This window comes from Microcaecilia unicolor, chromosome 12, assembly GCF_901765095.1.
Source record: "Microcaecilia unicolor chromosome 12, aMicUni1.1, whole genome shotgun sequence".
NCBI lineage: Eukaryota > Metazoa > Chordata > Amphibia > Gymnophiona > Siphonopidae > Microcaecilia > Microcaecilia unicolor.
Window position 1 is genome coordinate 71,695,787 of NC_044042.1, and position 11,104 is coordinate 71,706,890.

At 47.1% G+C, this 11,104-nt stretch overlaps 1 protein-coding gene across 2 annotated transcripts in view; it reads left to right on the forward strand.

Annotated features, from left to right (window-relative positions):
• THRA (thyroid hormone receptor alpha) overlaps window positions 1–8,592 on the forward strand; it is a 252,653-nt gene extending 244,061 nt beyond the window's left edge. For both annotated transcript variants that reach the window (XM_030220608.1, XM_030220607.1), the window contains 3 exons: window positions 3,491–3,637; window positions 4,224–4,482; window positions 5,079–8,592. In XM_030220608.1, the coding sequence (XP_030076468.1) occupies window positions 3,491–3,637; window positions 4,224–4,482; window positions 5,079–5,329 (657 nt within the window). In that variant the 3' untranslated portion in view covers window positions 5,330–8,592. The remainder of the gene's footprint in view (window positions 1–3,490; window positions 3,638–4,223; window positions 4,483–5,078) is intronic.
• Window positions 8,593–11,104: the final 2,512 nt, after the last annotated feature.

Genomic DNA, 11,104 nt, shown 5'->3' on the forward strand with positions numbered 1-11,104 from the left:
GTATTCATGTTCTAGCGATTTTATTTCTTGTTCAAGAAGATTTCATTATTTTTTATTTTTTATTTGTAATTCCAACTGTGCCCTTGACCTGGATTGGCCGCTGTTGGGGACAGGATGCTGGGCTCGATGGACCTTTGGTCTTTTCCCTGTATGGCATTACCTATGTACTTATGTACCTCTTATGGTGGCTTTGTATGCATCCCACCAGATTTGTATAGGGTAGTCTAGAACTTTGGGGCTCTTTTACTAAGCTGCTTAAGCGTGTACACCAAAATGGAGTTACCACATGGCCCTTGCGATAATTTCATTTTTGGCGTGGGTCCGCTACGCACGCCTGAAAAATATTTTTTTATTTTCCGGCGCGTGTAAGTCATTACTGCCCAGTAACCGCGTGAGACTTTACCGCTAGGTCAATGGCTGGCGGTAAGGTCTAAGACCCAAAATGGATGCGCGACCATTTTCATTTTGACGCACGTCCATTTTCGGCAAAAATTTTAAAAAGGCATTTTTTGCAGGTGTGCTGAACAGTGATTCTGCCTGCGTCCAAAACATTCGTCTACACTACCGCAGGCCTTAGTAAAAGGACCCCCTGTTAGCTGTAAAATAATCAATAGTAGATTGTTTTAATGTGGTTATGAAGGATTTGTCCTTGAAGAAGTCTGCATTGAATCTCTAGGAAGGGTGGGTGTCTGGAGGAGTAACGCCTGAGAGAGCAATAGAAAGAGCAGAGTGATCTAATATGTGAATGCTGTGAATCGAGGATTCTGTGATGGATGGAAGAAGAGTTTTAGTTACTAGAAAGTAGTCTATTCTGGAGTAACTAAGATTGGGGGGGGGGGGGGGGGGGGGGGGGGGGGGGTTAGAAAAAAAGTAATATCTTTGTCCATAGGATGAAACAGCATCCATATGTCTACTAATTGTAGGCGCGTTAAAAATGCTAACGCACATTAGTAAACAGGGCCCTTGGTTATAGTTTGGGGGGGGGGGGGGGTTCCCCTCTCCATTGGGCTGTGAAAGGAACTTTTAAAGAGTGATATACAGAGAATGGCACACGAAGCTTTCCAAACAGAACAGGAAGTGAGGGCTTATAATTATATGAAATGCTCAATATAATTTTTTGTGTGCAGGAGGTGCTACAGGGAGACAAAAGTTAGCAGCTGATGGGGAAGGTGGAGTGTTCAAGGTTAAGTTTATTTGATAACCTGCTTAGGGTCAGACCATCGAAGCGGTGTAAATGAGTAAAATCAAGGGAGCATAATAATGCAATAACAACATACAAACAACTCCGTGGACAGGGGAACACACAACAACAATTTACAACAACAACCAAAAAAAAAAAACCCCTAAAAATAACTAGACAGAGAATTCTGCTGTGGCTGAACAGGTTCCGGCTAGATTACATTATTCCAGTGGCGTAGCTACGTGGGGCCTGAGGGGGCCTGGGCCCCGCAGATTCGCCCCTGACCCCCCTCCCACCACCAACCCTCCCCCGCCTTCGCCGCCCGCCCTGCCACTGCATGATTTACCTTGTTTGCTGGTGGGGATCCCCAAACCCCGTCAGCCAAGAGTGTTCTTCAGCGCCAGAGTTAATAGACTCCGGCGCCTTCATTCAAGGAAGTTCGTCTGAAGGATCAGCTGGTTTTGACGCCTTACGTCCTGCACCGTGCATGTAGCCCCGTGCAGGACGTAAATGCGTCAAAACCAGCTGATCCTTCAGACGAACTTCCTTGAATGAAGGCGCTGGAGTCTACTAACTCCGGCGCTGAAGAACACTCTTGGCTGGCGGGGTTTGGGGATCCCCGCCAGCAAACAAGGTACTTCATGGGGCGGGCAGCGACGACGGGGGAGGGTTGGTAGTGGGAGGGGGGGTTTAAGAGTGTCGGCGCGATCGAGCGGGGGAAGGGGGGTCGCCGGAGGGGGGAGGCGGCTTAACAGGTGCCCCCCCCCCCCCACCTCGGGTTCTGGCCCCCCCTCCTGGCAAGGTCTGGCTACGTCCCTGGATTATTCATCTATTTAAGGCTGAGCAGAACAGGTGGGCCTTAAAACTTAGGAAGGTGTCCACAGTTTGTAGTGTTAACGGCAAGGCATTCCACAAAGTGGGGCCCACTACATTGAACATTGAGTTTCGATAGGCACACAATGGCGCATCTCGAGATGTGGGGATAACCAGCAAATGTTGTTGGCAGGAACGCAGAGCCCTGGAGAAAAGGGAGCAAGTGAGAGGATAAAAAAAGCCAGGGAGCCTGAATGTAGAATTTTGTAAACTAGCAACAGGATTTTATAATTAATCCGTTGGTCTACTGGAGGCCAGTGCTCAGGCTACAGCAAAGGCGTCACCTGGTCAAATTTGTGTGCTTTATGGAGAAATTTAACGGCAGCATTCTGGATCAGTTGCAGACGCTTGATCTCCCTCTGACCAACCCCCCCCCCCCCCTCAAAAGTACATTGCAGTAATCTATACATGTGATGATCAATGCATGGATGAGGATGCGCAGAGTGTCCCGGTCGAAAAGATGTTAGACTGACCGAAGGTGGCGCAAGTGAAAAACATGGTCTGAACTGTAGAGGAAACATGTTGTTAGAATGGCAGGTTTGAGTCCAGTGTGACTCCTAGCACTTTGATAGAATCGCTAGGCGTCAAGTCAATCCTACCTGTGTTGGATGGATAGCCCACGGCTGACAGTATTTTCATCATTGAGATGAGTATTTCACTACATCTAAGATGTTATAAATATATATGAAAATTTATTTAAAATTGTTGAGACAAAAAAAATTGTGTAAAAAGATTAGTAATTCATCGTACCTATGACAAAGGTTTGTGCATAAGGCTTGCTGACAAAAGATTTGTGGGTCAGTGAGCAGCACCACTGAGGTTCATGGAAAACTTGATAAATTGGAATTCTATTTCAAATTATATGGTTATTATATGAGATTTCCAAATAACAACTTCCTGAAGTATATGTATTGACTGATGCATCCTCATCCCACCAAAAGTAAAGGTGGCATTATACGCAGAGAACATTCCTCCAGCCTCAGATTAAAGACCAGATGGGTGTAGGAATACTTGGGGGGTGGTGGTGGTGTGATAATGTGTTCTCCTGTTTCAAATGTCGCATGAAAGTTATTGATCAGAAGTGCTTTAATATAGGTCTGCCTCGGTGAGATAGGTCTGACACTGTTAAATATTAGTGGTCTGAATGCTGTAATGCGCTAACAGTGAAAGTTTTATTGCAGTGAAGACCTTCTGCTTTGTTTTATCTTTGTGAAAATCTTTTCGCCTCACATAGATTGGGGTACTGTGAGAAAGGGGCTGTGGGTTGACACTTGTACCCTGCTCCAGCTATGGTGCAGCACATCAGCTGGCCCTTGTTCTGTCCCCTCCCTCCCTGACAGCTTCAGCTGGTTTTGTGCATGCGAGAAGTGTATTGGATCTTAATGTCAAACCCACGGTAGAAGTTAAAAGCCCTTCCTTCTGTCTGTCTGTCCCCAGCCAGAAGATATCGGCCAGTCACCTGTGGCCCCCATGCCAGACGGAGACAAGGTGGATCTAGAAGCATTCAGCGAGTTTACAAAAATAATCACCCCAGCTATCACCCGAGTGGTGGACTTTGCCAAAAAATTACCAATGTTTTCTGAGGTAGGTAATGGCCAGTTCCATGGGCACTGCCAGAGGCAGGATGTAGTTACCTCAGAAACAGGGGCGTAGCCAGACAACAGATATTGGATGGGCCTAGACAAGAAGTGGGTGGGCACCAAGTGTTCTCCCCTTCACCCACCACCAAAAAAAAATCTCAGCTGGTGGGAAAACGCTTCTTTCCACCTTAGCAGTCTGCAGCAGGCACGCGCTGAAAACTGAGCATGCGCAGGTGCTGCTATCGTGAAGAATAGCGTTTTCATTACCATCAGGGGGAAGTCTTCAGCTGGCGGAGCTTGGGATCCCCACCTGCTACCGCTAATACGTGTGCTACTGTTGGGTGGGCCTGATCCCTAATTGGGTGGGCCCAGGCCCACCTGTGGCTACGCCACTGCTCAGAAATCTTACCGTTAGCATTCTCTGAGGCTTTAGCTCTGCTTCTGGTATCTATTACCCCGCCTTCTTCTGTGTGCTGTGTAGGCGGAGTTCAAGTTGGGGTTGTTTACACCTCGCACCTGTATTTCCCAAGCACTGACAGCCCCCTTTCTTTCCTCCGCCTCCCCCTCCCCCCCCCCCCCCCCCCCCCCAGCTGCCTTGTGAAGATCAGATTATTCTCCTGAAAGGCTGCTGCATGGAGATCATGTCCCTACGTGCAGCAGTCAGGTACGACCCCGAGAGCGAGACATTAACACTAAGTGGAGAGATGGCTGTGAAGCGGGAGCAGCTGAAGAACGGAGGTCTTGGCGTGGTATCCGATGCTATCTTTGACCTGGGCAAGTCGCTGTCTACTTTTAATCTGGATGACACGGAAGTGGCCCTGTTGCAGGCGGTCCTGCTCATGTCCTCAGGTGAGTCCTAAGGCACTGAAGATTCCCCTGGTGCCAGTATGGGGAGGGAGGGATCACAGTGGCAGTGCCCATGTTTTAGTGATTGGAGCGGGAGGATTTATGGTGGGTGCAGGGGTGTAAATTGGTGGTCTTTATCTACTATTTCCTGTGCTTAGAGTAAACCAAGCCAGTCTGGTTTTCAAGATATCCACAGCCACTTAACCCTCCATTGCCCCATGTAAGCCGCATTGAGCCTGCCATGAGTGGGAAAGCGCGGGGTACAAATGTAAAAAAAAAAAAATACGCTTGAGATAGACCTGCATGCACTTTTTCCATTGCATGCAAATGTATTTCATGCATGTTCATTGTGGATATCATGAAAACCTAACTGGTTAAGGCATATTCCAAGAATAACTTGAGATGCACTGTTCGGTATTACTGGGGTTTTTTTTTTTTTTTTTTTTAAATGGAGCTTATAAAACTAACTTCACTGAATGGAATCTTGGGCTGGGGGGTTGGGGTTGTTTTATTTCTTTGTGTCCGTAAAACCAACTTCACTGACTGGAATCTTGGGCTGGGGGGTTGGGGGTTGTTTTATTTCTGTGTGTCCATTTCAGATCGAACAGGCCTGATCTGCATCGACAAAATCGAGAAATGCCAAGAGACCTACTTGCTGGCCTTTGAACACTACATCAACCACCGCAAGCATTCTATCGCCCACTTCTGGCCCAAGCTGCTGATGAAGGTGACAGACCTGCGCATGATCGGGGCCTGCCACGCCAGCCGTTTCTTGCACATGAAAGTTGAATGTCCCACTGAACTCTTTCCCCCACTCTTCCTGGAGGTCTTCGAGGAGCAAGACGTCTGAGGCTCCCCCAACCCACTACCGTTTCCCCCCCCCCCCCCGCCCTTCTTCGTTTTGGGGTTTTGTTTTAAGAACGGACATTAGAAGAAGGAAAGTGGAGAATTTAAGGACAGCATCCTGCCATCATCTCTCCGTTCCCCCTTCCTACTACGCCGGAGTTGCAGCTGGGTTTGGGAGGGGGCACAGGAGATGGCAGGGAAGGGAGGAACTGCTGCTGCTGCCTCTTATTCTTTGGTGGGGGTGGGGTGGAGGCAGTTCCAAGCGGAAAAGAGCATTTTATATTTCTCCAGAAAAGAAAAAGACCAAATCGAATTAATAAGAGTGGAAAAAATATTTCTTCACCACTCGTGCCCAGTAGAATTTTATGGGATATCACAGCTTTTGCTGTGACATTAAGACAATCAAAAATCATTTTAGTTTTTCTTTGTTTGGGTTTTCTTTTATTAATGGTCCCCTGGGAAAAAAATAAGAAAAAATCGTTCTAGATTTTAAAAGCACTTTTTTTTTTCTATGAAGCCACTTGGCACCTTTTCTGCTACATTCTTACCTCAAAAAGAGACTCTGAGGTGTAGCAAAGCAGCACTTACTGGTAAAAGCGTTTCTGTAATTTCAATCTGTCTACCTGTCCAGACAGAATTAGCAGAGAGCCATGAAAACAGGGCCTGGTGGGCTCAGGGCAAGAAGCCCCCTGTCACAGCCCCCCTCACCCTTCACCCCTTATTTTATTTATTTTTAAATTATTTCAAAACTTTCCCTGGCGCGAGGAAGCATGGCTTTCCAGGAGGAAAAGGGACAGAATTAGCATTTTTTTTTTTTTTAAATTTCTACAAACTGGCAAATTTCTGCTCGAGAATTACATAAAGAAACTTTTTTTTAAAGCCACATGCAATTTGATTCAGCGGATCTTTAGAGGATACAAGCCAAAGGAAATTCGATTTTGTGAAGAATTACCTTCACTTAAAAATGAATGTTGCACTTGTGGGTTTATGTAGGGGAGTTTTTCTTTTTAATTTGGGGGTGGTTATAGAAAAACCCTGGGTCTTGCCTGCCATTGCAGAACGCATGAAGTGGTGCTTCCCAGGAGAGATGCCTGTAACCCTGTCCACACCCTCTCCTCCAGAGGAGAAGGAAGCTTTTCTTTGAATGTATCCAACATGGCCCTCTGTCTGAAGCTTAGCTTTAGAATCCCACTACTGCCACCATCTGTGAAGGCTCCCATGCTGTCTGCTGGCAGTGCCGCTGGCCTCCTTTCAAGCAGCGAGTTTGGGATTAGAACTGGTAACTCTCTTTCAGACTCTCTACCACAAAGCCGAAGGAACAGCTACCCAGCCAAGCCAGTTATTCATGTGATTCTAGTTTGGTTGCCTGGCTCACTCCATCTATAAATGGGTTAAAGAGCATCACAGGAGCCTGATTGTGTTTCTGAAGGGAACCAGTGTATTCAGTGTACAGAACCATTCACCAAATCCAGCAAGTGACCATCTAAAGGACAGTCAGCGAATAGTATCGTTTGATTAGTACACTGTTGTGTCATCAACCATCTCGCTCAGAGAACTTATCAAAATGTACTTCATTTTTTTTCTTTTTAAAGTAGCAGGAGAAAATGAACATTGCATTTTCAAGTGTATCTCATACCACAATGCAGGTTTTCACTGCTAACTCCAGAGCTGTTGAACTTGGCTCTGCTGAAGGCGGCGTCTTTTGGACCAGACGTTAAACAGCGATCCTGTCTGCCTGGCGGACATTAAAGATCCCAGGACACGGCTCCAAGAAGTCCCAGGTGTCTCCCCCCCCCCCCCCCCCCACCTCAGTCAGTGTCCTGGCTAAATTTATCTCCCTTTTCCCTGCCACGTGGTGCCGTGTGCTATGCACCAAACTTTGCTGCTGAGTTTCCACCTCAGAGGTGGCTGCACCTTCAGTGCTGATGTTTGTAAGGCCTTTGGTAAGTTGCCATGGATAGAAGGCACTAAGTGAACTATAAATTATTTTTGATTGGCAGAAGTAAGTGCGTCTGTGGCAAAGGAATACCAGGCATTTAATAGTGAGTGCCAGCATCCTGTCCTGTCTGCATTGAGAGATCACAGACACACCCCTGGATAGGACCGGGGCACTGTCTCAAGTTGTGCACGAGAGGGAGCTGGGAAACAGCTTAGGAAAAGGCCAATTCTGTCCATAACCCAGTGCCTATTGGTAATGACTCTGGAACTTTGGGTACCTGAATGCATTGAGATTAAAAACTGGTGTTTTTATAGCTTTCTCTATATCAAGGAGACCCATCAGGTTGCTCTGTGACTCACAGCTGACAGTCTCTCTTCAGTTTACTGGTTGAAGTAAATGTTGCTCTCTGGGATCCTGCAGTGGTTGAACTGGAATAGAAAATGCAGAATGTTGATACTGTCTCTGCCAGACCATCAGCATTGGGATGGCTACTGTTTGTCACCTATCTGGAGAACACATTCTGAGTTTTGGATTCTGTTTGCACTCTGCAGAGATCTCACACATTAAAAAAAAAAGACAGCAGCTTTCTCTTGTAAACTGAGGTGAAAGAGTAGCTGGATTTTAAAAAAGTAGCTATGTAATAATAACGCAAGTGATAAGCACTAGCAGAAGAAGCCGTTCCTAATTCCTGATATCTGGCACTTTACTCGGGGTCAGCGCCTGGTATTCTTGGATATTAGATGTTTAGGATTCTTGATTTTTAAAGGACCCACAATTGGTGCCCTAGGTGTAAAGCATCCCCTCAGTTCCCTCGCATTGCTCCTGCCCCGGCTCCCCAATTTTCTGCATAGCTCAGTATACGTATGCCTTTTAAGATTTTCTGCAGGTGCTGTTCTGCCAGCTTGCCCTTTGTAACTCGTGTTCATCTCACTGGCCTTGTAAACATCAGTGGCGTTATGGCTGCACAGTTCCCAAGCAACATGTCATTCCTTCCCTCTCTTGGGCTCAAACTCTCCCCAGTCACTGCTGATGGCACCTGGATGGTATTAAGGGAAGACAGTCCCCTCTTGGGATAATCCTGCATGATCCAAGAGGCTGGGGCTGCCTGCAGAAGATCTTTGCATGCATCATCAACCCCCTCACCCCACGCTGGGTTGCACTTATGGACAGAAGCACTTCAGGGTGGGTTAGGCAGCGTCTGCTGCAGAGAGACTGCTTCTTGCTACAAACTGAATTTTCTTTCCTTTTTATTTTAATGAAATCCTGTGAGGAATGAAAACTGAAAAAAAAAAGAAATAAATCTATAAGAAAATGACTCCTCCATCCAACATACACACACTCTGACACTCACAATCTCTCTCTCCTCTGCACGAGTGTAAGGTGAGGAGCTGTTGTGTCCGTAGAGACCTTGTGACTAACCTAAGCATGTCCTGTCCTCACTGCAAACAAGTTGGGCACACTTCTGGTTGGAGTTTTGATTTTCTATTAATGATTTTCCTATGCTGGTTTGTAGTGTGAAGGCACAGTGCCTCTTACCTCAGTAAGAAGCAGAGGGGAGGGCAAAAGAGGACAGTTCGCTTTAAGCTAAGGCCTCTAGTCTGTTTCTTACAATTTACGGGTCACTTAAATGTTTTGTTTCATTTTCCAGTGGCAGATGTGAGTTTGGTTTTATATCTGGCTGAGCTGGAGGAGGGTATTTTGAGGGATGGGAAGGGGGCACCAGTGCTGCAATGATAGTTTCTAGTGGATATTTTAGGGTGTGGGTAGGCATGGGAATTGGGAGATGCCCTGACATACATCGGACAAGATGAATGTGTTTGCATGGTAGAACAAAAAAATTATTATTTTTTTAACAAATGAAATGAACTGGTCTCCCGCCTCCCCCTGAGTTGCAGAACATTTGGCCACTCCAGGGGTAAGCAGACATGGAGGGAGAAGGGGATCCCCCATGTCTGATTTGGAGCTAACCGGTCAGAAGGAGCAGCTTCAGCTCGACCGGCTTCTCCGCTCTGGGAGTGCGCCAGAGTTGGGGAAGTTTTGCAAGTGGATTTGAGAACCCTGAAGCCAGGATTGGTTCAGCTGTTTCTTATAGACTGGAGGGTAGGTAGCCCCTCCCCTGCTTCTCCAGTGAGGCTTCTGCCCCAGGTCACTGACCTAGGGATTATTCCCCCAACCAAGAGCATGGTAGGTGCTCTGATCTTAAGTCCCATAGACAGCCCATCTCATCTCATGGACGCGCTTACCTCTGATTCATGCTGTATAATGGCTCTCCCTCTTTCCTCCTAGCGTCCTGTGTTTTCAGATTCTGCCATTCTGTGTGCAAGATGCCTTTGTGCAGTACAGACACTGTGAGTCCTCTGCTTGTAATGTGTAACCTATGCCCCTTTTCTGCCGGGGGTTAGTCCCCTCTGTCTGTAGAAGCTAGAAAATGTAATTCAGTACCACTGGCCACATGACCTGGAAAGGCAGCAGTGGACCAGGTTTGTTTTTACTCTGTGGGCCTGTGTGTTCAATTTCTGTGTGAAGAGAAGATGCCTTGCAGTGAAATCAGACCTTGCATGAGCTGGCGTAATGCATCTCCTCTCAGACTCCCAGTTCATCTCTTCTTGGACCCTTATTAGGTGGGAACTGCTGTCTCATGTTATCCTGGACAGGGAGAACCCAGCCACAGCATGTCAGCCTGTTACTGCATGCAGGAAAGAGAGGTAGGCTGTAAGTTACATAGTGTGTACACCAGAGATAGGGCTTATTGTGCAAACTGTTTCTTTGGGAGAAACTGGAATTCTGAAAGGTCTTGAAGAACATCACAAAGAGGATATCGGTGAGGAGAAACCTTACTCTCGCTCAGCTGTTGAGGTTCTAGAATTCTGTAGCTACCATTTCATGGATCGTTTCAGGATGCAGGGGGATGAAAGGGTAACCCAGACGAAATAAGTGGGGTGGGTGGAGGGGAAGCGTGCTTTTATCTAGCCCAACTTGGTAAATAATGGAACATAAGAAACGCACAGTACTACCAGATGAGAGAAGATATGAGCGGCCAACCCACCCAGTACGCATGTTCGAATGATGTATAAGTGCATTATGTGAGCAGGATGAGGCAGTTTTAGGGTACTGGCAAAATTAGTGAACGTAGTAGGTGATAGACCAGTTGGCACCTCCAGTCTGCCCTGTCCACACTGGTAAGGCCCCTCCCCATCTGTCGAACATGGAGCATGACTGGGTGTGGGATATCTCTCCTTCTCCATCTCCCAACCCTAGTATTTTACCTCCAAGCTTTGAAATTATCACAACAGCTACCAAAAGTGAAGCTATTTCCCTAACATCTGCCTATGTATGTCCTTGTGGCCTTGCTGGACAGTACCTGGCTGTCACCAGTCTGCTGGCATCAGTCCAGTTAGTTGCTGGGGTGTTGTAGCATGCTGGTTCCTGCCAACCTCCCCATTTTCTACAGTGTCACTGGGTCTGTTGCCTTTAGCTGTGCCTTGTGCATCTCTTCATCATCTCTTCTTTGGTTCTCCTCTCAGGGGAGTAGTGTGGAGGGGGGGGAACAGAAAGTTGCAGTATTACTACCTCAATCTCTGTCCAAAGATCTGGCAATTCCCTGCCTCCCTCCACCCACCCTTCGGTACCTTAAAATCACCTCCAGTCTTTGCCCAGGCAGAGCATTGATTGACTGCCTGCAACTTTCACCAGGGCTTTCTCTCAACTGTCCCGCCCCTTCTGACACAACTTCCTGTTTTCTGTAGGGCGGAACGGTTCAGAGAGAAACACCGGTGCAGGTTGGAAGCAGCCTATGGGTGCCACTGCCTGGGCGAACACTGAATGGGAGGGAGGGAATTG